General features: G+C 41.2%; 2 protein-coding genes across 12 annotated transcripts in view; both read left to right on the forward strand.

Annotated features, from left to right (window-relative positions):
• Positions 1-1,272: 1,272 nt before the first annotated feature.
• PRXL2C (peroxiredoxin like 2C) lies at positions 1,273-6,871 on the forward strand. Of its 3 annotated transcripts, none has more exons than XM_065663188.1 (6): positions 1,273-1,839; positions 2,341-2,409; positions 3,917-3,970; positions 4,406-4,511; positions 4,758-4,889; positions 6,701-6,871. In XM_065663188.1, exons 1-6 carry the CDS (start codon positions 1,288-1,290, stop codon positions 6,736-6,738), a joined length of 951 nt encoding a protein of 316 aa, XP_065519260.1. In that variant the 5' UTR covers positions 1,273-1,287; the 3' UTR covers positions 6,739-6,871. The 3 variants fall into 3 exon arrangements, with proteins under 3 accessions (XP_065519260.1, XP_065519259.1, XP_065519261.1); XM_065663187.1 differs by lacking the exon at positions 6,701-6,871 and adding an exon at positions 5,519-5,650; XM_065663189.1 differs by lacking the exon at positions 6,701-6,871 and adding an exon at positions 5,519-5,650 and having other exon boundaries at positions 1,273-1,692.
• A 1,729-nt stretch (positions 6,872-8,600) lies between these two features.
• Positions 8,601-24,311, forward strand: part of CDC14B (cell division cycle 14B) — a 47,678-nt gene continuing 31,967 nt past the window's right edge. For all 9 annotated transcript variants that reach the window (XM_065662392.1, XM_065662388.1, XM_065662390.1 and 6 more), the window contains exons 1-4: positions 8,601-8,883; positions 16,679-16,772; positions 17,693-17,768; positions 19,544-19,636. In XM_065662392.1, the coding sequence (XP_065518464.1) occupies positions 8,727-8,883; positions 16,679-16,772; positions 17,693-17,768; positions 19,544-19,636 (420 nt within the window). In that variant the 5' untranslated portion in view covers positions 8,601-8,726. The remainder of the gene's footprint in view (positions 8,884-16,678; positions 16,773-17,692; positions 17,769-19,543; positions 19,637-24,311) is intronic.

A 24,311-nucleotide genomic window follows, 5' to 3' on the forward strand; every position in this document is an offset into this window, starting at 1 on the left:
ATCTATATCATGAAATAAACTTTCATTCCTGAAAAAACAAGGCGATACTTGCGGCCAAACAGTTTCACCTGCGTGTATGTGCTGGAAACCAGTAAAGAGCTATCAGTCAGGGATCACTTTCTCTCACGTTGTTGTTTAAAATGCAGAGCTGTTAACAGGGCACAAAGCATCTTACATGCCCTGAATGCCTTTTTGGCAGGAGTTTGAAAACAGAGCTGGGAGGTATCCCAACTGGAAGGCCAACTACATTGTATCATCCTGTGTAAATATATAGAGCTTATTTGACTTTTCAGACATTGTGACATTGGAGAGAACTTCTTTCATTAAGTATTGTAAGAGAAATGGTGGTAATGCACTCCCTCCTAGGGAAGGTGTGGAGCAGAGTGTCAGGGAGCGATAGTGGCTCTCAGGCTGAACAGGAGTCAATGTGGTGTTGCAAAACGCACATCCACAATACCAGCGTGTTTAAGTGGAGGTGCAGATCCAGGATGTGAAGAAAACCTAACACGTAGCTAAGATACTGTGTCTAGGTTTCGGCACTGAACTTTAAGAATGACTGAAACTTTCTAGAAAGTCCAGAGGAAATTACAAGATCAGTACTCTAGAAATTCTAGGAAACATGATATAGGAGAAGAAAGAATTGTTAAAAAAACAAACCAAACCAAACCCAACCCCAAAAACCACACACACATAAAACAAACAAACAAACAAACCAAGCAACAAAAAAGAAGGGGAGAGGGTAAGGATTACCTAGCATAGGAAACAGATGATCTGGACAACATAGGCACAGTCTGTGTATAGTGTATAAGGGGATTAACCTGTTTTGTGTGCTAACTCCTAGTAATACAAAAACAATGGGCTTAATCCAATAGTTTCAATAACATTAACATTACAGACACTGGGACAGTTTGCCATAAGACATTCTAGAACCAACATCATCAGAGAGCTTCATAAAGCAGAGTGACTTCTGAACACCCCCACAGTCCCATTCTCCGTGATGTTTCTTTGCCCGCTAAGAAAAGTGATTGCCTCCTCATAAGCTTTCAGCGAATACAACAATCCAGAAGGCTATGATACTCTCTCTTCAACTGGCTCTTAAGATCTGTTCACTTATTTCTGGGCACACTGGATGCACTCACACGTGCACTACTCGACATCCAAAGCTCGTCACCTGCCAAGGTCTCTTGGGGTTCAGCTTCCCCTTCAATAGGGAAACTGGGTCTGGTTTTTGATGATGCAGCAGCTCGACAGTTGCTCTGGAACAGAATTTTCTAGCTTGCTCAGTCCATGAAACCCTGCAAAGCGAACCCTGACCTTCAGGCTACAGAATGCTGTCAGTGCTGCAGTTTGCGCGCCGCTCCTGCGAGGCTCGCTGCGGTTTTGTTTCGTTTTCCAGGCATAAATCGCACCCTGCCTGCTAGCGGGTTCCGGCATCGCCTTCCCCACTCTCGGTGCTCGAAGGCCCCAGCTCCCCGTCTCCTCCTTAAGCGGGAGGGGAGCGCTGCACTCCGAAGCGCCCGCAGCGGGAAGGAGGCGGTGCCCTGCCCCGCAGCCCCAGCACTTCCTCGGCGCCCCACAGCCCCCCCTCCTCTCCCCGCCGGCCCCTTCCTTCTGCGTGCGAGGCCGGGCCGGGCCGGGCCGGGCCTGGAGCGGGCCATGGCGGCGCAAGCGGCGCCCCCCGTCACGCAGCAGGTGGGCAGAGCGCGGGGCTGCGGGGAGCGACCGGAGCACGGGGAGCTGCGGGAGGCCGGCCGCTGCCTGGTGCAGGACGGCGACGGCAGGAGCATCCCCTTCAAGGCCTTGTACAGGGAGCAAAAAGCCATCGTGCTGTTCGTGCGGGTGAGGAGGAGCGCCTGCCCGGGGGGTGGCTGGGCGGCCGGGAGCCCCTGCCTGCCTGAGGTGCTGTGCGGGGAGTTTGCGCAGGCTAGGCTGGAGCAGAGAGAACAGAAAATACAAAGCAGATAAAGCAGATCGGTTCTGCTTCCAAGAACTCCCATTATCTGGTAAAATGATACAGTGTTTACCTGAAAGGAAGTAATCCTTCGACCGCGTTTAGGGAAACAAGGGTCGTGTGCCCTCATTTCCCAGCTGGCAAGCCACCGTTCATGTTCCTGAAATATACAGAGATAAAAATACTAGCAAGGTCCCAAGCTCAGTGTCCTTGTTCAGGCTTTGATTAAACCAGGAACCTAAGCCAAAAATTCAGTGACTTCAGAGAACTTTTAGTCCTTCCAGTTCCCTGATCAGTTCCACAGTGGTTTGTGGCCGCAGTCAGAATCTGATGTTACATTGCTACACAATCGTGTCTGTTTCTCACATGTCCAACTGGTTATGTTGCAGAATTTTTTATGTTACACCTGTAAGGAGTATGTAGAGGACCTAGCAAAAGTCCCCCAGTCGTTTTTACAGGTAAGTACTCTGTTCTTGATATGTACATCAGGTTGCTGTAGTTGAGCAGATTTGTGATGTCCCACTGCAGGCTTGTGTGAGGCTTAAACCTTTCAGGAATCAAAGCTTAAAAGTGAGTTTGCACTTTCATTGTTTGCTACAATACCCATAAGGTGTCTGCCTAGGAGACACAGGAAAGGATTTATTGCACTACACGCTCTTTTGCAGCAGCATTATTTCTCCTTGCTCTATTAGCTCAGTGCTGGTTTTCTCTCTTGTATTCTGAGCAGTCAGACAACACCTGACAGGCATTTCTTTCAGTATTAGTATGCCCTGGGCAGCTCTCTTCTCCTGACTACTACCTGACTACTGCCCTTTCCATTATGCTGGTACAGCTGACTGATGGTTGTGCTTGGAACAAGATCAGAAAATTGATCTGGATTAAAAATAGTCTCTTTTTCTACAGTTATTTGTAAGCTGCATCAGTTGTGTGACCTGTTCTCCAGGCAGCTGCACAAACAGGGAGACATAGTGACTGAAAGGACCCATGGCATGGGTAGGGGTTGCTATAGGCAGGTATTTGTTGGGTGGTAGGAGATATTGGAGAAAGACACTGATCTGCTAAAAATGGAAGGTCAGTCTGACTCTTCTAGACTGCTGATTGAAGCTCTGTCATATTTTATTCCAACAGCAGCATAAGTGATGACAGAGACTCAGCTCCCTGCTGACAGCAAGCCTTAGATGGACTAGGAACCTGGGGATGGAAAGAAGCAATTTCCTTGGCAGCTTCTCTTCTCAGGGCAGATATTTCTAAACTGTTCAATCAGTGTTACTCAGAATGGCATTTTCTTAGTTTGGCTGCTCAAATAAATGTATACAGAGAATCAAAACCATCCATGCTTTTCCTAGTGTGAGTATTCTGTTTTTAGCAGGGCCTCTTTTCTTAACAAGCAAAATGTTTCTATATGGGAAAGGCAAGAACTGCACCCTAATAGTAAAACAGCCTTACATTTTATTAACTGTTGTACTGGCATCTGAACGACTTTAAGTTCTGGCCTCTATTTTAGACTCAAGCCTAATGTAAGACCTGCAAAAGAAGCAGTATGTGCGGATGCAAGTTGTATCTATTAATGGGCATCCATATATGTAAATCACAGATGTATGTGCACCAGTATTTGCGTGCTGCTTCTTCAGATGCAGGTGCAACTGAGTGGAAATTTTGAATTTCAAAGAGCAGGTTGCAATCAACTGAAAAGCTGGCCCTACTAATGCTACAGAAAACTTAAAAGTTCACACATTGGCAACTTAAAAGTTATCTTCAAAAACATTTTTTTTTAATTAATTAATGTAGCTGCTAACTGTGGGTGACAGACAAAAGTGCAAGCTCCAAACATGTAAGTGATGTTAGTTTCAAGCAATTTTAACTCAGTGATCATTAACTGAGGATGCCAGATTCTGTTAATGCTTTGCACCCATGCAGAAACACCAAGTTCCTCTTTACAGTTTCAATGCCAATGTTTTGTTCTAGGAGGCAAATGTGAGGCTTATAGTTATTGGACAGTCATCTTACCATCACATCAAGGTAAATAGTCATTCAGTATATTTTATCCTCTGTTGTTTCTTAATGGTTTGCATTTAAGGAATTTTGCTCTGAGTGAAAAGATTTGCAGCCACAGGAAAAAAAGAAGACAGTGTGGTTTTTCATGAAGCATTTCTAAAAGTAGTACGTGAAGAAAGCAAAGAGCAAAAATTTTCTGTTTAAAAAAAGCTGGGGCTTGCAAAGGAAACATTTTTTTATTTCACTGGAAGTTTTGTTTTAGTAAAAGCTTCAGGGATAAAACTTTTTTGCCTTTATTTTACCATGACAAATTTACAGGTTTCCAAATTAGGGGTGGGGAGGGGAAGGGAGCTGGGAGAATGGCTGGGTGTTGGTATTTTTCCACTGTCAGTAGATCCTAACTACTTACTATCTTAACCTTAAAAAAATTACTTTTTCTTGTATGCATGTATTTTGCAGCCCTTTTGCAATTTAACTGGGTATACACATGAAATGTATGTAGATCCACAAAGGGAAATTTATAAAACTCTTGGCATGAAAAGAGGTGAAGGTAATAACGTATCAGGTAAGAATAATTTTCTCCCCTTGTTTGGACTTACACAGAACAAGACCAGAATGCTCTGATAAAATGATATAATCACAGTGTAAATAGGAAGGGAGTTGCCCTCCATCCCGCCTCTTGCAGGCTGTATTTTTTTAAAGTGCTGGTGATCAGAAAACTCTGAGCTATTTGTAGCAGCTGTTCAGTTTTTGTTGTCCTCCTTACATACTTTTGAATTTTAGATAACAAATCTTTTGCCTTTTTGTTCAGTGTGGAGCCCTCATGTTAAATCAAATACACTCCTGGGAAGCATTAGGAGTATGTGGAGAGCAATGACTGGCCCGGCTTTTGATTTTCAAGGAGACCCTGCTCAGCAGGGAGGAGCTTTGATTTTAGGCCCAGGTAAGCTGCTCTGTTTTGTGTGAAAGTTACAGTATTCTCCTCCAGCTGTTCACTTTAATCCCAGCATCTCAGCCACTGTCCCTGTGGATCCCAAGATGATCTGAACTGTGTGATTTGTTGGCTGAAGGAACCTGTGGAAGTGTCATGGTATAGTCCCACCTCCCACAGAGATGGCACAAAGCTGATCACAGTCCTGCAGGAACTGATAGGAGTGCTGGTGGAACAACTGTCTTGAAATTCTGAAGGGTTTTTTGACATTATGGTGTTCATCTACATTATGCTTTCACATTTGATTCTAGCCATTTAATGTGTGTTTTAATAGAGGAATAATGCATGAATGAGGGAGGGGGCTGCAACATGACAAAGTCATCTCATCACATCGTTAGGAAACATCATGCTACAGCAGATTTAATTCAGTTAGATGCCTCAATACTCCTTGCTTCTATAACTTCATTAAAAAAAACCCTAACCTTTGTCATTGTTTACCATACAGTAAACTGTGCCAGATACAGAGCTAGCACACATTTGTATAAGAATTAGTAGGAAATCAGAATGCTTCTTTGAGTCACTTACACCTTTGAATAAATATTTTATTCAACTATTTACATGTTATTCTCATTCCATTCCAGGCAATGAAGTTCATTTTGTGCACCTTGATAAAAACAGGCTGGATCATGTTCCCATTAACACAGTTTTGCAGCTGGCAGGAGTTAAAACAGTAAATTTCACAAACCAACCCCAGATTATTGACATATGACACTGTCATAACATGCTTATTTATTTGTCCACTACAAGAACAGTTTCCTGGTGATGTTCCACCAGCATCAGTACTATTGTGTCTTTATGGGTCATCTGTAACCTTATCTAGAAAATCAGAGCACAAAACAAACTACTTGGCAGTGAGGATGGACACAAAAGTGCTATTTCCATAGCTTGTAAGATAAAACCAAAAAGACAATTGAGGCTTATTGGAAAAAATAAAATCCTGTAGCTTATTATTTCCTTAATCTTGCTACTGTATTTTTTAAAATCTTTGTTCAAGATGCACTAAACTAAAAAATCTAGTTTTGCTCGGGAAGAACTTGGGATTCTCACTTCAGCAGATCACACTGGCTTTCAACCCAATACTTCTCACCAGTGTTTTAAAGCTTCCATCACCGAGTGACACTTGTGTATTAAAGTATACCTTGAAAAATCATGGTTTCAAACACTGGCACTTAAGCTTATGCCTACCTTTGCATCTGGCACTGGCAGACGTTATGAAATACATTTTATAGTTTTAAATAAATAGTCTAAATAAATCATCCATTGTCTGCAATTCATTTGTGTCATGCAAAAAGGTGGGTCCGTAAAACCAGGGAGAGGTGTGTCTTAAATATATTTCTCATTAGATTGTTGTGTTTTGAGTAGGCCATAGGAAATTACTTCTTTTCATATGAAGATTTGTAGCAGAGTATTCTCCCTTGTATGTATGTACCTTCTCTCAGAGAAAGAGGTCTTTGAAAAAATGTCCTTGGTTATTTCTGTCCTAGACAACTGAGCTAAGGACAGTTGGGCAGTGAGTATTTTGGCTTGCAGTACTGTCAGATTTTATTTTTCTAGAAATGTCTTGTGTTCAGAATCTAGTTTCCATTGAAGTAGATGTGCCCTCTTTTTTTTGGCCAGATGAACCACTTCTTTTCAGTAATTTAACACAGACTGTCCAGAATTTATGGAGGAGCATATCCTCCTCTGCAGTTTCTGATCTTTGGCCTTCACTAAAATGCTACTAATCATACTTATCTTACCTGCAAATTCTCTCCGCTTTTAAGCTTTAACAGGAACTCGACTGCAAAATTGTGTTCTATGAAGAGGTTTGTCCCTGCATCATTAAGGTCACTGGCAGGCTCAGAGCAAGCTCTGGAGATCTCTACCATTAAGAGCATGTGAAATTAAATGCAGTGTTCCTTGACAAAAAATAAAGGCTTGCTTAAGAAACACAATGCTACTGGGCAATGTAATGCTGTTAAAAGGTTCTAGACCTTAGCATCTTACTACATACACGTTTTGATACAGTGTATTTAGAAGAAAGATACTGTTACTGTAAAGCTACTGTGCTCAGCTCTCAGCTGTGACTTATCAGCACTCAGCACAGGGCTAAACAGTCTTGTGCAGACTGAACTAGTTTGATGTCAGGGCTGGCTGGAGGCTTCATCAGAACTCAGTGTAATGGACCAGCAGCTGAGGCTCTCCACAGAGTAAAGTCCACTTTCCATGAACTGCTGCCTGCACATTCATAAATAAGAAGCTGCCCTCTTACTCCAGTGCTCGCTCCGCCTACTGAGCATGTCTGAAAGTCTGGAATGCAGCTGCCTCTGTGCTACGTAAGCCGCAGCAGAAAGCAAGGTAGAAAACTGGTGTTATATTTGTAAAACGAAGTCAAGACACGCAGAAAATGCAAATTCTTTTCACAGAGAAAGAATGCTGCTCAGTTTATTTGTAGTGTTTCCACTCTGCTTCACTCACCTGATCATCACTGCCAAGCACAGGCTTTGGTTTGTTTTGTAACCATTTCACTTGCATATTCTCAGAGCTTTTGATTTTAAACAAAGTGTTTGGCTACATGTTTTTCTGCTTGTTTTGCTTCCAGTAGAATTAATACTCAGTGGTAAAAGTTCTATTGCCGCTCATACATTAAATACAACTAACTATAGCTAAAAGAACTGTGGACTTTTAAAAAGGATTGTAATTAATGCAGTTGTAGTTTGACAGCTCTGTAGTCTGAAGTCATCCACCCTCACTGTTTCCATACTGACAGGAACCATACCACAACCTCTGTGTTACCCCATCAAAATCACTTCTTCAGAAAGATTCACAAAGTGCAGACAAACAAAACAAGGGAAGAAGGCACAGAGGAGGATCAATCCTAATTTGGGCCACAGCTCTACAAAATTCACCAGCGCCCTGTGATAAAGTGATTCCCCCGTGCAGAGCGAGCAGGAACAACCGTGGCCCCATTCATCCATGGGAGAAATGCATTTCAAAGTGTCAGCAGAATTTTAGGTCTCTGGTGTCATTTAGAAAAGTTAGCTATGAAATGCAAAGTGGAAGACACTGGGAGAATAACACTGATTTCATACTGACGGCAGGATACGTCAGCAGGGGCTTTTGACATGGCCAATTAGACAGAAGTGGGTAGGGAGCACTTTTCCAAAGTTGTTTTAACTAAAAGCTTGATTTATCCCAACATCTACTTAACGGTTTTAAGGAATCATTGCGCCCAAGAAGGAGGCTCAAGCCCGGCTGGTTCAACTTTCCGTATAAATCCGTTCCATGACCGGACTAGAACACGGCTGCACGCACGGGGCCGCTTTCAGCCGGCCTTACTCGATGCCATGTCCCCGTCGGACCCTCGCTTGTCACGTGTCGCGACAGGCACCTGGAAGGCCTCAAGACGCGCCGCCGAACACCCCCTATTCCAGAGGCGGGTCCCGCCGCCGCCGCCCCTCGCCCCGCCAGCAGCTGGCCACCGCAGCGCGCCCCCCGCGCCACCTGTTACAGCAGACACCATGACATCACCGTCCCCACCGCTCCGCGCTGCTGACGCCACACCGCGCTGACCCAATCAGAGGCGGGGGAATGGGGGGGGAAGGAGGCCCGGAGCTGCCGCTGGCTCGGGGCGGGGTGGGCCGTAGGTGCATGGGGCGGTGGGAGGGGGCGGTGTCCGGGGAGGCGCATCCGCCGTCGCCGCCGTCGCGGGGTCCCTCCCCTCCGGCGGCCCGAGCCCCACGGGGAGCGGTGCGGCGGTGATGAGTAGGGCCGCCTCGCACCCACCATAGCGGCGCGGCCGCCTCCGCCATGAAGCGGAAGAGCTGGTCCGAGGCCCGGCGCCGGGCAACCCCGGCCCCGCCGGCTCTGAAGAGAATTCGGGGAGCGGTGTCGCGGGTGGCGGGGGGCGAGGTGGAGCTGCGGCAGCCACCCCCCGCCGCACCGGAGACCTGCCTCAGGATCGCCGGTGAGGGGGGCGTGGCGGGGGGAGCGGGCGAGGGCGGTGCGGCGGGAGAGTTGAGGAGCAAGTTGGGGACGGGGCAGGGGACGCTGGGGCGGGGGGCGAATGCAACCGTCCTGTCCCGTCCCGTCCCGTCCCGTCCCGCTCCGTCCCGCCCCCGGCGGTGGCCCCCGGTGGGCAGCGCCGCCGCGGGGTTGGAAAACTTGCCCCAAGCCGTGGTGCGGGGCTGTCCCCGCGGAAGCGCGGCGCGCTCGGCAGGCGCGCCTCCATCTGTGCGATGGGTCAGTTCTTGCGTCTCTCTGGCGTTCCGCGCAGCGAAGTGTTACTGAAAAATGCATCGGTAGTGCAGCCAGCCTTCTAGAGGAAGGAATGCCGTGGTTTTTTAGTAACTCTAGCTGTACCGAGCAATTGCCTTGTGCGGTGTCTTTTTCTGCTTGTGAAAGAGTAAAGGGAAGATACATTTGAACCAGTAAAACATATTTCGGGGGTGCTTGGGGGGAAGTAACATCATTTTCTCTAAATTGGGAATATATGTCTTTCTTCTAATGTTCGCTCGCTGGCTAACGGGTAAAATAATGGGCAAGCATCTCGCCTCTTCTTGACACTTGAGTCCCAGCAGCTTCTGCAGGCAGGTCTGCTGAGTGTCGTCTGTCCTCTTCGTGGCCTGCTGGTTTGAGCAGTGCTTTGTTTTGGCACAGAAACCTGCCTCTGTGGAGAAGCTGAAATGATTCTGGATTTATGTTCTGAGTTCCCCAGCTAAAAGGCATGCTCGAGTTTAGTTTGCCTAAAAGTAAATAAAAAAAAAAAAATTACTTTTCATGGCCTGTGTCAGAATCTGAGAGTGGTGACATTTAAGAAATAAGCCTCACAGTCCACTTGTCAGTGAAGGACATGGGAGATTGTCTGTGGACAGATAAAGCAAAAGTACAAAGAGCAGATGTGGTCTAAAGGCACAAGTCTTACCTGTGCCAAGAAACAGCATTCCTTAAATTAATGAGTGTGTCTCCTAGATAACAGTATGTTTAAGAAACGGTCAGATTTTGTTTTGAAAACTGGGTATAGCAATGCTATCAAGAGTGTAAACTCCCAAAGTGTACCAGATTCCTCTTTTTAAAAAGCTCTCAGAGTGTCAGGGAGCAAAATTCTAAAAACTCCAGCTTAAAATACAGCAATATACAATACAGCCTGCTCTGCACAGGAAAACATAGTGGTGTACTTACATTCAGAACCCTAATGCTGCAGTAACTCCATGTGTGTATTTTTTCTGTAACTGCAACCATTTATATGGGAAATGATGGTGGTACAGTTTAAAGGTTAAATGTAGAAATACCTCATTTGGCATGTGATGATGCTCTGATGTCAAAGTAGTTTCACTACCTAGAATACTGTGTAGCCGTGTCCAGGTAGGGTCTCCAGCAAACAAGTCTGTCTATCTTCATGCAGCAGTTGCTTGGATCTGATAATGCACGTTTGGCATCAGCAGGCCCTTAAATTGCTGTATTTTCTCCTCCAAATAAGTGTTCACCCAGTTAATACAGTAGAGCACCTAGGCATTGACATTTTTTTAACTTCAGTGGGATTTCAACATGTGCAGCAGCACATCGTGTAACAAACTTGATTAAATGCAGTAGATTGTTACATTTAATAATACTTAATTTTGTCTTGATCTTACTGCACAGAGTGGCTGCTTTTTACAAGCTTCTAATAATGGAAATATTCTAGTCTAATTTTTATTGCACTGTTATGTCACATATTTTTTAAATGAATAAGCTTACAGTCTTACTCAGCTGTTTTAGAAGTTATTTCAAGTTTTGAACTGTCAGTTCTGTGTTTTCATAATGCAGTTCTGAGAAATTAATTAACAGTTCTGGACTGGAGATAGATTAAAGCATAAGGCCTTATTCATGCAAATGGACACACTGGTAAATATTTTGGCCTCTGTAAAGGCTGAGAGATCTGTGTTAGCTTATCTACTTAGAGAAACAGTGCCAAATTCATTAAGCACATTGCAGGCAACCTTCATTTTCCTTCCTAAAAGAGGCAGAAAACAAAGCCAAATAGCTGTAGATTTATGGATCTTTTCCTATGTGATGTTACGTTCATAAACAGCAAAATTTTCAATCCATTATTTGCATGGATTTCGTCCTCAAAACACCTACAGTAGTTATTGCATTTCTTTATTTCCTAATAGATTACATGAATTAGTCATATGTCAGGATAATTTAAAATCAGAATCATGTCAATATTTTTGCTCAGGAAAATATTCTTTTAATAAGTTGCTCATTTTTGTCTGTTAAGCTGTGTGGTAAGCCTTAACATTTTCTCTTTGTCAACTAATGCGTGAGGCTTGCTGGTATGAATTCAATTTGCTGGAACTGAATGCATTTCTTCTGTTCATTAGAAGCATATTCCCATATCCTTCTGATCTCTGAAAGAAGTAATTTATATGATCTAAAGAAAATGTAACAATTCTCTGTGTGATGCTTTAAAGCTGTTGGTTTCTTTTCCTTGACTGCTTTTCTTTGACATTGCTCTGCTTTTATAAATAACATTTTAAAGAAGAGAATTATGATCCATAAAGCTCATGCAAAAGGTGTGTATTTCTCTCTTATCTCTTTTCAGTAGTTAATTCTAAAATGAAGCAACTACAATAACTATACATGGAATTAAATTTTAAGTGATATAACACCATGGGGCATTTCTTGACGTTTGTTCTCTTGATACGTGTGTATATATATAGTTTGTTTACAGTGAGGAACTAGTATCTAAAGGGATGCTGTATGCCTTTTTTTGCATTGTAATTTTTTTACTTACAGCGCTACTTGGAGTTTTTATAAAATAGCTTTCAGTTTAATACATTCATTGATTGGTGGGTTTGGTGTTTGGTTTGGGGTTTTTTTTTGCCTTTGTGGTGGTGGTGTTTAATTTTTTTTTTTTTTCCAAGCCATTGAGTTGTCTCTTGTTTTTCCAGCACTGCTGGCTTGTCATTAGAAACTTTGCGTATTATGTAGAAAACTATTTTCTGAATGCTAAGGACACTTCTACTGAGTATCATCAAGCTTTCCAACATTCTATCAACACTTTCAATTAGTTTTCATTATACAACTCTCAGTACAAAAGCTGCATTTACTGTTTAATCAATGTGATCTCTCTTACTTGTGAGTATTTTTCAAAGTTAAGATTTTAAATACGAGTGTAAGGCTTTCAGCATATAATCCAGCACTGAAACTGCATGAACGTACATAAAGTAGTTCTTTGTATCAGACTGCAGCAGCAGAGAGCAAGGTCTCTACTTGAGTAAAGTGACAAGAGTGTTGCTGATCAGTCATGACATGACCCTGAAAATATTTTTTTTCATGGCTTTCTGTTAAATAAGAAGTTTCTTTAGCTTTTTAGTGTGCTTTCATTTTCTTTTTCAGAGGCCAGGCTGTTGTTCTAATTGCCAACTCTATCTAAATTTGAAATACCATAGTGATGAGTGAAAGAGCCTTCTCAAGGATAGAACAACTAAAAAGAAATTTTGCTTTACTTCTTGACATTGCAGCAGAATTTGTCTTTTATGTTTTCTTATGTGTCTTTGTGATATTTTGGAGTGTTTTAAATCAAACACAAAATAATACCAGGTACCAACTCTGAATTTAGAAGTACACTCCCCTTACAATAATAACTCTCTGACTACATTCTTGGTAATTCAAAACAGACTTACGTTGTTTTTTGTTGTACTCTCAATCTCCTCTGAATTTTTCATCTAAGGCATCTGTTTAACAATAAAAGTGTAGAATTTATCTTTGTATAAAATAATCTTTGCTGATCATATGCAGACTTGTCCTCCAGCAAGTGCCTTTTGGTATTTAGTTGTCTCTTAGAATCATAGAATTGTTTAGGTTGGAAAGGACCTTTAGGATCATGAAGTCCAGCCATAACTCTTGAATTACTGAAAGGCCTGTGCAGCAGATACCAAGGAGCATCAGGCTTATTCAGAGTAAAGGGAAGGAGATTGTTTTGTCATCTCTGTATTCACATTACATTATCTTGAAGTGGTGTAGCTCTCAGTTTTTCACAGAACACGGTAGATCTGAAAAGCAAGCAAAATGTTTCTCCTCCTGTATGCACACTGCAATCGCGTAAGTGCCTGATTATTATAGCTTGTGTAGACATGCTATAATGCAGGCTTATTTTGCTGTACATTGGATGCTTACTCAAATTAATTGCCTACAGTGTCGTCCATGTTTCTGTATTGTAACTGTTCTGTTCTATGAGGCTAACAAAATTAAGTGTAATTGAAGTATATCTAACATACTGCAGTCATATCTCGTAATTGCAGTGCAGATGCAGCCTGTAAGGCAGCGAGCCCTACTCTCAGAGTTGATTAGAAATGTCTGCTGTAGTTTGATAGTTTTAGGATGACTATTTATCAGAAATTTGCAGGAATCTGGAAGTGCTCAAGCACACTATGTGTCAGTGAAATACTAAAAAGCTAAAATTAGCAAAGGAAGCATAGAAATAATAAAATTGAAGCCCTGCTCCTGCAGTCCAAATCTTTGTGGAGTCCTAGTGGAAAACAGTTCATCAGTGCTGTGGTGTATTTTATGTATGAATCCTCATCCTGCAATCAGATCCTTAATGAAGGAATTCTCCTTCCTCAGCATTTTTTACTCCTAAAAAAAAAAAAAAAAAAAAATCAACATATTAATCCTTGGCTAAACAGAACTGGGAATGTGTTTGCAAAAAAACCCAGGTAAAAACAGACGTGGTGAGTAATGCAGCATTTGTCTCATATTGAACTGGTAAGCCAGTGGAAGGGTAAATAACACTTATGGGAAAGGACTTCTCTGTGTAGCTCATTTCTAAAATCATGTTAAAAAGATGGAGCCTGCAGTTTATGTAATAGCAATTGTTAGTGGTGCACAGGAACAGACAGCTTGTCAGGATATTGGCGTTTGACACACACTTCTCTTATTGTGAGGTAGTTCTGTAAATTCATTAAATTCTAGTTTCTTTCAGGTGTCTCAAGAATAGCAACAACTAACACGATCCAGAGATACCAGTGCAAATTGAATGCCAACAGCAATTTGAAAACCCATATACACACTGTTCACTCAAGATAGGAATTCTCATTTTTGCTGGACATTTTGCAAAAGCTGCCGAGGATTTTCAGTAAAAGTGGGAGTGCCAAGGAAGCAAGTGATTCTATTACTTCAAATCCTGTTTAGGAGCAAAATGTGACATTATTTTAGGTTTCCAGCCTGGGCACATGTATTTATTTTCATTTTGATCCTGCTTTTGTATTTGAGGATTTTGGATTACTTTTTGTGCAGTGCTTTTTTATACTTTCAGAAGTGATGTAAAGTTTATGTGAAGAAGCTGGTGTGCAAGGAGGTACTATGTCAGTTTGAGTACTACAGCCATCCAATTGTATCCATTCTGTGATTCTGCCCAGACTTTGATGCCGATTTGTATACAGACAGAGCTCAGTGTATATCTGTATCTAAAGGACAGATGCCACTGAGGGAAGAGTTCTGGCAGCGTATTCCTACTGTTAACCCTTAGCAGGCCAGTTCAATGAGCGAACTCAGAGAAGACTTTAGCTGGTGGCAGCTAGCCATTACATCAGTTTAGAAGTGGTATGAAATTATAGCTTGGGGCTGTAGCGTGGCGTGTTTAATCTAGCAATGCCAATTTAAACACAATCCCTAGATATCATATCCTCTCAGTTCTCCTTTCTGCTTCCTCCTTTGCCCTCAGTCCTCTTCTCCCCTGCAATGTTAGCTCTGATTCTCAGGGCAGAGAGAAATAAGTTGGGGATTTTTTGGTGTTTTTTGTTTGGTTGTTGGTTTGGTTTGGTTGTGGTTTTTTAGGGTTTGGTTGTTGGTTTTTTTTTGGTGCATTTTTTTTGGGGGGGGGGAGGGGGGTGTTGTTTTGTTTTTGTTTTGTTTGTGTATTTTTTTAATATTGTGCTCGGATACCTGTTACAGTTTCCAGTTCACACAAATCCACCTTGACACAGCACAGGGAGTAACACAGTGGTGGGGACAGATGAAGGGGAGGTGTGGGAAACAGGGGTTCTCTCCACCTCCAAAGTATTGGCCTAAACACTTTCCCAGAAGTGCCTCACTGTGAAGCATTTTCCCCGTAGATTATTTTGCATCCAGTTGTGGTATCAGTGTACTTTCTTCTCTACATATATTTATCTTTTTGGGCCAGTTTAGTAGCTGCTTAAAAACGCACAGCGTTACTCTAAATTTTATCCTTTGGCTCTTTTTCAGGAGGTGGTTTGGTAAATACTGGGAGGTACAGAAGTTCTTAAGCAGGTAAAGCACTTCCCAGCTAGTACTGCAGCTGCTGTGCTTGCAGGATGGGACTATTAGAAATCAGATAAGCAAGTCTGGCGTCTTGCTTCTGCTGAGAGTAAGGAAGGAGGTGCCTGACTTCCTTAGGAATTACTGTACCATCCCACTGGTTGTACCTGACCTGTAAATGTTTAAGCCAAACCATTTACATCAGGCTTCTGTTCTACTGAAATGTGCATTTAGCAAATGTACACTTTCTGATGGTGTTGCCTGCCTTCACCTCCCCAAGATACTGTCATACATAGCAGAGCACTGGCCATGTGAGTGTTGAAATGCAGACATGGGGACCCCTGTTGTGGCATACTTTACCGTGTATTTTCAAGATACAAGTAATATTTGCAAGTACTAGTCATGGTAGATTTTGTTTTGAAGCATGAAGTGATATATTTTTTTCTTTGCCTGCTTTCTGAAAAAGGAGGTACATCTTATCACTAATCACTCATGTTTATGTTTATATGGAGGTGATCTGGTTTGACATTTAAGTAATATATGTGCGCCAGGCAACTTTTTTACAAAAACTGAAGTCTTCTAGGTTTGAATTCTAATCCAAGTATTTTGTAATGATATTTTTGCCGCAGGAGGAAGAAAAGTTTTGCTGTGGTGCTGCAAGGCCTCAATTTTTACTGACCAATTACCGCAAGCACAGCAGTTTACAGCAGCAGCACAGTCAGTGTTTAAAGTTCATTCCCCTCTCCATAAAAATAATTTATACCTATGTGAATACCTACTCCTGGCATTTTTTTCCCCCCTCAGCTCAAAGAAGGCCAGGGCAAGCACAAGGTGCCTCCTGCCTGTGTGCAGGCAGGCTTTGAAGGGGTAGCTGGGGTGGGGATGCGGATGGGGATGCAGATGGGGATGTCTAGGTGGTGCTGTCATAGGCATCAGTGGGCTGGTGCTTTGATCCCTCACATCCCTCCAGCATCTGTCACCTGCAGCTTTAATTGCACACCACTACCGTCAAAATCAGTGTTTTTCAGGAAGGTGGGAAATGCCTGTCTTGGCACAAGCACACTTTGCTGTTTAGTTTATCATAGGTGCTCTGAAGTGCTGAGGGATTTGTGGCTTAGCTGGGGCTGTGTGTGTGTGTTGGTATTTGGAGTGCAACTGGTGGGGTCTGTCGTCAAAAGGAGGTGGCTCTCCTCTGTGTGCGTGGGTGCAAGTCAGGCTCCTGCTGTATTAAAGTTGTCAAACAAGTAGCCTTCCTGGGAACGCTTTGGGAAAGAACACTAAAGAGCTGTGGATTACAGTAACACTGCTGAGAAAAAAAGCCTTAGTTCTGGTGTACCTTTTCCTTAACACTGGAGAAATAATAATATCTAGTTCAGTAATACTTAAAAGGAGATGTGGTGATTTTAAACCATTTTAAGCGATTCTCTTGACAGGTAGTACTTCAGACTTTCTGCAGAAAAGTGTGATGTTTGTAAAAGCGTTACATTTTTCTTACATTTCAGATCGCCTTTATTTTGCAATTCTCTGCCAAAAACCAAAGAGTGGAGCTGCAAATACCCATTATTTCTGCATAGATGATGAATTTGTGTATGAGAAGTAAGTACAGACCTTTTTCCCCCCTATTTTTTACAGAAATAAATTAAAACAACAGCAATGAGGAACCAGTCTAATTGACATTCTGTTTTTAAATGTAGCTGAGAGAAACATACCATTCCCATTACAGAACTAATTACACGAGTTTGGTCCTCTCAGACTTATCTGCCATGGTGATTTATATGCTTAGAATGGCTTCTTGGCTTCCCATCAGGATTTCTTCAAAATCCTTTCAAAGCAGAAGCTTTCATTGTACCCATTCTTATTAGAAGACAGAGGAACATGATACAACAATATGTATTCAGAAGTGCGCACTGGACTGCCAAGCTGAAGGGGTTGTCTTTGGTTGCTTAAGTATTAAGTGTAATGTCTAAACTTTATGGAATAAGAGAAAAAACTGGCAAAATCAACTCAAGCCTTTATGAGCTGACAATGGATATATTATTTCCCCTGTAGTGAACAGTGTATGCCTCTGTATGTGATCTGGAATGCTGCTAATTCTTCAAATATTTTTGACCAAGGGTGTGCTTACTGTTTTTGAAAGTACTAATCAATCTTTATTCTCAGCATTCACTTTTCTTGAGCAATATAATTGCCTTCTTTTAAAGTAAAGTTTTTGGGTTGCTTTTAAAATACAGTTTCTGTATTCTGGTGTCACAGGGTGATACAGTATGAAGAATTTTTCAAACCTCAAGTATTCCAGTTTGGTTTTGAGTGGTGGTGTGTGGAAAACAAAGCTTTAGTTCCTATTTAGACATGACAAAGCTGTTCCCTCCAACAAAATAGTATGTTTGCAAGAAGGTATTCTTGTTTTTACAGTGATGGACATGTTGTATGTATTACTCCTTGCTTTGTTCATCTGATGTAAGAAAAAAAAGGGCATTTACAGAGGTCATTGCAATTTTTCCTCTTTCTCCTACCAGCTTCTATGCAGACTTTGGACCACTCAATCTGGCAATGGTCTACAGATACTGCTGCAAGCTAAATAAGAAATTAAAGGTAATACTTAGATGTTTTTGTTTAATATTCTCAACTTTTCTAAAGAACAGAACCAAATGGACGAGAAGTTTGTGTTTTGGTTTGGTTTTGTTCAGGTGCATTCCTGGGTTCGTAATCAGGTCAAGTTTTGAATATAAATGCCAAATTTTATCCAGGTGAATTTAGGGAGAATCAGGAGCGAAAACCCACTTACTTTTAAGATCCTGAAGATGCACCACTGTGGCAGTAACTAATTTTAAGCTTCTAAAAGATGAGTTGCTAAATGGGTACAGACTTTTTTAAATGAAAAGCTCCCCTTCTGGAATTCATTCTTCTTGGAAATCTGCCAGTATTGAGTGAGCTTGAGGGTGAAGTGCAACACATTTTTATTTGAGATTGGTTTTATTTGCCTTGGGCTTCTCTTCTGCTGCTGACATCTCTTTGATAAGAAGCAACATTTGATCTTTGATAACATTTATGGCATTGTGCTGACAGGGAGTGCCTTGCTGCTGTTGCAGATTATCTTCTCTGAGGGGTGCTCAGCAGTCTTTGGGATTGAGCTCTTGATAGAAAACAGTGTTTTTTAAAACCGAGAGTTCCTATATTAATTAACATGAACGACTTCAAGTTAGTTGACCTCTCACAGATGTTTGAGTATAAAACCTGTCAGGCAGATAAAAAAGCTTATTAGCATTAATGTGGATCACAGTTTGCCTCTTCAGAAATGCTTAGAACTTGAAACTGCCGCTGAACTGTGAAAATTGAGAAGCGTACAAAACATTATAGTTTAACAGACTTCTTTTTTCTTTTTTTTTTTTTTTTCATTCATTCCTTGAATGTTTGTCAGTGGTATTAGTTTGCATAATTCAGACTTGCTTTATCAGTTTTGTCGGTGACTAGATTCTCTGATTTTTGAGTACAGGATGCTCTGAAGCAACACATGTCTATATTATAGTACCTTTGAGTGTTGTGGGTGTGATACTGGAGGGGCATGTTAGGATTGCTGAGAACATACTACTGCTACTTATCTGGCATTTGTCTTGAGTGTGTTGAGTAGTATCTAAGCAAGTAACACTGCTATTTAAATAGTGACATTTTATGATAGCTTAGCATTTGATCAAAGTATACAAACACATCAAAATTTGTTTCAAAGACCAGTTAGGGGATAGTTTTTTGCTGTCATCACAGATACAAGTGTCTTTTCTATTGGCAGTACCATTCCACCTCCTTCTAAGGTAATTGGAGAAAGCCAAGGTGAAATTTTTAAAAATATATTTATGATAAAGTTTAAAAATACTTTTAAAATATTTTAATCTAAGCATATATTTTTCAGGGATTCTGATCCTTAGGAACAACTCCAAGTTGATTTATCTAAAGTCAGGTTTTCTTAAAACAAGTCTAAATTCTGTCTTCCAAGACTGTTGTGACTTTAACATGCCAGTGATGTTTATGAGAATGACACTTTGTATTTACTTCTCATAAACATCTGTCCGTCGTTACATAGGGCTTGAAGTCAGAAATATCAAATACATTTAAGAAGAAAAAGAAAGATCGCTGTAATTTGTACCAAAAATTATTTAGGTAGGATACTTGGAAAAATTCTGGAGCAATCTAGGTAGGGATGCAAACAAAAAAAGTCTTGTAAAGCTTTTGAAAGAGTAGTTTATAGTATACTTGGTTCTCTGAATACAGATGGCTGGAAGTAGGTGAACAGACCCTTGAATTCCTCTAATTTTCTAAAAGAAGGCATGAAGAGTAAAATGCAAAATCATAACATTGTTCATTTTTTGATACAGTCATTTTCATTGATAAGGAAGAGAATAATTCATTATACTGGCTTTGATCAGAAAAAACAAGCAAATGCTGCGTTCCTCATAGGCTCCTACGCAGTAAGTATTTGAATTTTTACATTACATTGGCTTGCTAAATGTGTTAATTTTTCCATACTCAATTTGTAAAAGAGCAAGAAATTGTTTTTAACAATTCTTTTCTCTTGAATAATTGCCATAAGTATGTATTTTATAGTAAGATACCACACACTAAGAGAGTTTTTAAAGTCTAGCAGGTATGTTAGTGGAGTTGTACAGTTTTGGTTTTTTCCTCTTTACAGCAATCTGTGCTCCTGAGAAATAAGAGCACCACTGGAAAAAAAAATAAATCTCTATGAATATTTTAATTTAGAAAAAAAAAATACTGCTTCTTGATGTTTTTGCTTTCCCCCTCCCACACATGGTTTCTTTTGTAAAGCAGAGAAGTATTATCTTGCACTAAGTACAGTGTATCATTTCCCATTGCATGCACGTCTAAATACATATTCTTGCCAGCTGCTTCTTTTCTAATGCAAGGTGATCGCTTCAGTTAATGTAGAAGAAGGAGTCAGATCATGTGGTAGGCTTAGAGCCTGAATGAAGCATAGGAATATGGTGGCTAGAAATGCACTGAGCCAGGTCTCTGATTGCAGGGGTCAAAATGACTGGCTTTACATCACAACTGCATATGTTCAGTACACAAAAGTGTGGTCAAGGAATAAAATGCCTCAGAATGAAAGCTGTGGCGTACCATATTCATGTTCTGCTTTGACCTATAACACACCTTGATTGTAACCATCCTTCTTGTTTATGGAGTAATAAAATGTAGTGAACCTATGTGGTTTTTGATGTTGGAGATTTAAGGGGCCAAAGTTCACGTAGCCCTAGGTCATTCCTGTTTATTGGCTGCAAGGCCATACAGTACTTACTGCGATGCTGGCAGTCCCCTTGCTTCCACGTTTCTCTGTTGTGTATTTTCACACAGTACTTACTACAAATAAAGAACTAGATTTCAAAATGTGTCAGGATTTGAAACATGGTCACTTAGAACTGTTGCTGTAGACCTTTTCATTCTTAAACCAGGTGGCAACATGAGTTACTAAACTTGTTTGGGGTTAAGGCATCATGTTGACAAAACAATTGCAGCTTTCAGGAAAACTGCTTCTACCTAGTGACTTGGATCATAATGGAGGCCAAGAAAGCGAATGGGAACTAGCCTCAGTTATCAGCCATTATTTGAAAGGAAGTGAGTTTTGGTTTTCGCTAAACTTTTGTTCTGAACGTGTATGGTAGTACTGTCCAGCGCAGCATTTGCTCAACATTTTGAACACCGTCCACAGAATGGTAAATCAACCAATGCCCATACAATTTAAACTGAAAATGGTGTGTCTGACTATGTAAATGTGTACAAAAAACTAACATAAATTTTATTTCTGGTCATGCAGTAGCCCTGCCATGTCACAATAACAACATGCAGTTGAAGGGTAATGCTTGGACAGATTTGAATAAAGCTTTAAAATTAATCTGTATGGATTGTGACAGTCCAGAGCATGTAAACTGAAAATGGAGGCTCTTGTACAGATGAGTAGACAATTCCTGCTTCAGAGAACCACAGTGAAGGAGGTGGGAGTTACAAAGTACGAAACAGTTGCTACCACAGATCCAGCTGAAGTATGACAGGAGGTCATGACTGACTAGCCAGTGCGTGTGGGTGGGCTAGTTGTAGACAGCTGTCACATGGCAGGAAGAGGCTAGTCAAAACCACTGGTAATTTGCAGAGTTTAGAGACTTCTGCTTAGGCATTGTACAGGCTGAATATTTCAGCAGTGTCCCTTAAAAACCCATGGCAAAGTGAAGGCACTATGTGAGTATCAGTCCCTCCCTGAATGGGGGTGTGTGTCTTGCATAATTGCAAGTTCTGGGTGGTGAGGTAGCTCTAGCTAGATGCTGATTGTCTTTCCAGTGCAGCAGACTTTGGCTTTAGTACTGCTTTTTCTCTAATGTAGGGTACAGTTTCTTTGCAGATGGATGTGGGAGGGATTCCAGTGAAGGAAGATCACGGAAGAAAGACTATGCCCCTGAGGCTTACTTTTTTTTTCCTGGCACCCTTTGATGATCTTTCATGAAGGGGCAGGCTTAATTACAGCACTTACTGCTGAAATGTTCAAACATACATGTCACACATTTCTGCTTTCTGTAAGGAGAATTGTATTGTTCTTCATGGGATGAGCAGTGGTATAGGATCTGTTCAGAATGCATGATAAATACATCTACAGGCATCTTTCCTGATTGAAAGGAAATATATTGAGACCTTTATTTAAAACATATGTAGACTTAAGCATCCACCTGCTGCTTCAGAGTGCTTTGGTTTTTTGCTAAAAAGGACCCATCTAGCTATTGGCCAAAACTTTTGGAAGCTTTTCTGTAATTTTAGTCAATCAGCCCGTGTCTTGTTGGTAATACTCTTTGTTGCTTGAGCTATCATAATTTAACTTCTGATCCTTTGTAGCGTATGCAGTAAGTTGCCACTGTGTTTTGTTTTCTGAGGGTTGAACGTGGTTTTTTGTCTGATTTTGGTTTTTCAGCTTCATGATGGGTTCCCATTTCAACAGTTTACCTTAAGCTGAGGAACTGCATGGCAGTGCATCAGATTGGAAGAGTTCAGGTTGAAAGAGCAAGGAAGTAGAAAGGGCAAGTAGCCTTTGCAGAGTTAGTCATGAAAATAGTGCTTGTCTGTGTGTGTTGTAAGGGCTTTGATAACTTCAGCATAGTTTTCGGTGCAAGGTGCTCTGTAGAGGCAGGTGCCTTATATTACTTGTTGGGAATAACACACTACCAAGTTTCCAAGAATAGCACAGACACAGTAAATGTGTGTGCTTTCTGGTTCTGTTCTCTTTTTTTCAACACAGTCACATTTTAACTATAAAACTATAAGGAACTGTATATGACTTGTTCTTCTCTGGAACTTATATGTCTTCATAAACATCAAATGTTTGTATGCTAGCAGCTTCTGAGCCTGCCATATTAAGGGCTCGTTGGACTTAGATTTGTATTCTTAAACAGAATAAATAAATATTATTTAACTTTTATTTAAAGTATTGGAATATATTAGCATAATTTATTATTCAGAGACCTTTGTTTATATGTGTGTGTGTGTATCACATGATATATACATACACACATATATATAATGATATGCTCATTTTGATTACTAAGGCAATTACAAAAGTCTTCATTAACTATGGTGAAGTATAAGGGCAGCTGTTAGTGTTCTGGTTTACAAGCAAAGTCTGTTCCCAGTCCTTCTTCACAGTTCATGTGTTTTAATGTTTCCACCCCCTCCCCTTCATATAACTTGTCTTTCTTTCCTCTTCAGTGGAGATAGTTTCTGAGCTCTCCAGGCTGCATACTTTCTTCCCCCTCCTGCATCTGCTGCTTGCTTCTAGGTGTACTTTGATGAGACAGCACAGCCTAACTTAAGCTACAGGGCTCTTCAGTATAACATGGCCTTAAAAATGAAGAACAAAGGTTTAAAATACATTGTTATATATGTAGGCTTAGAATAAATACAGCCTTTTAGAGTAAATCTTAACAATTTATATATTTATCCCTTTATTGTTCATCTTCCACCCATTTTAATTCTGTATTTTGTTTCATTTTTACAGATGATACACTGCATAATGGGAATAATATTCTTCTGTATAGATTAGCATAAATTTGGCACATTCATCCCCACAAAGGGTAGCCAGAATTCAAAGTGTGGGATTGAATGTTTACACATTATTTGTGCACCCTTGTTCTTCACCCTTTAAAGAAAAATTGTTTTTCCTGGGAAGCTGTCTGCACTGTTCAGGCCTTACCACTCTACCAAAGCATCAGTGATCTTCTGAGTTGATCTCTGCAGTGGCTTCTCTTGATTTTCGTCAGGACTTGGCTGTGGGTGAGGAAAGTCTGCTTCTTCCATCATTGCTCCTTCTGTATTAAGAAAGAAAATGTACCCTCTGTGCCCTGTCCACCAATTCCCAAACTCCCCCTTCTTCCCTTGGCTGCATTAACTTAGTGTTTTTTTTCTCAGGCCTGGCTCTAATTATGTACTTGGAGGGTGACCCTCCGAGGGTACTGCCCCATGAACTGCTGTAATTTGGGTCATCTCCTTCAGGACTCATCTCTGTACTTTGTCTATTTTCTCATCTTCTTTCGTCAGGGTAAGCAGCGTTTTTTCCTTCATCTGTTCTCATCCGTAGTAGTGATTTTTTGCCTTTTCAATTTGTTAGTGTCCTTCCTAGCTGTGGGCCTAATACTGGGTAGAAGCTGGAGTCTGCAGAAGCAATTAGCACCCATCCCTGTGATGATGAACTGCTCTGTTCTTACTGTGGCACTTGCAGAATTATCTCTCCCTAGGAAAGCAGAAAAACCTGTTTGTTTAGTGGTCCAGGCTGAGTGGTGATAAAAGGGTAGCTCCAGCAGCACTCACATTATGGGTGGATAAATCATGTGTACCCTCAGTTACGTTTTGGTGAGAGGTGCTTGTGCTTGTGAAGCGAATGGCAGAGACAAGATGGACAAAGTACTGGCCTTTAATTTAAGCAAACGCTGCCTCGAGTCTTGGCTTTCTCTGTGTTCGTGTCCCCTAAAAAGCTACTTTCTCTGAATTGCATTTGGGACGATTTTTGAATTGGTCTTCATGGTGGCACCTTTTCTTGCTGTTTGGACTAGGTGCTTCTTCACAAAGTTCTTAACCAGGGCTCCATAGGGG

This window comes from Lathamus discolor, chromosome Z, assembly GCF_037157495.1.
Source record: "Lathamus discolor isolate bLatDis1 chromosome Z, bLatDis1.hap1, whole genome shotgun sequence".
Classification (NCBI taxonomy): Eukaryota; Metazoa; Chordata; class Aves; order Psittaciformes; family Psittacidae; genus Lathamus; species Lathamus discolor.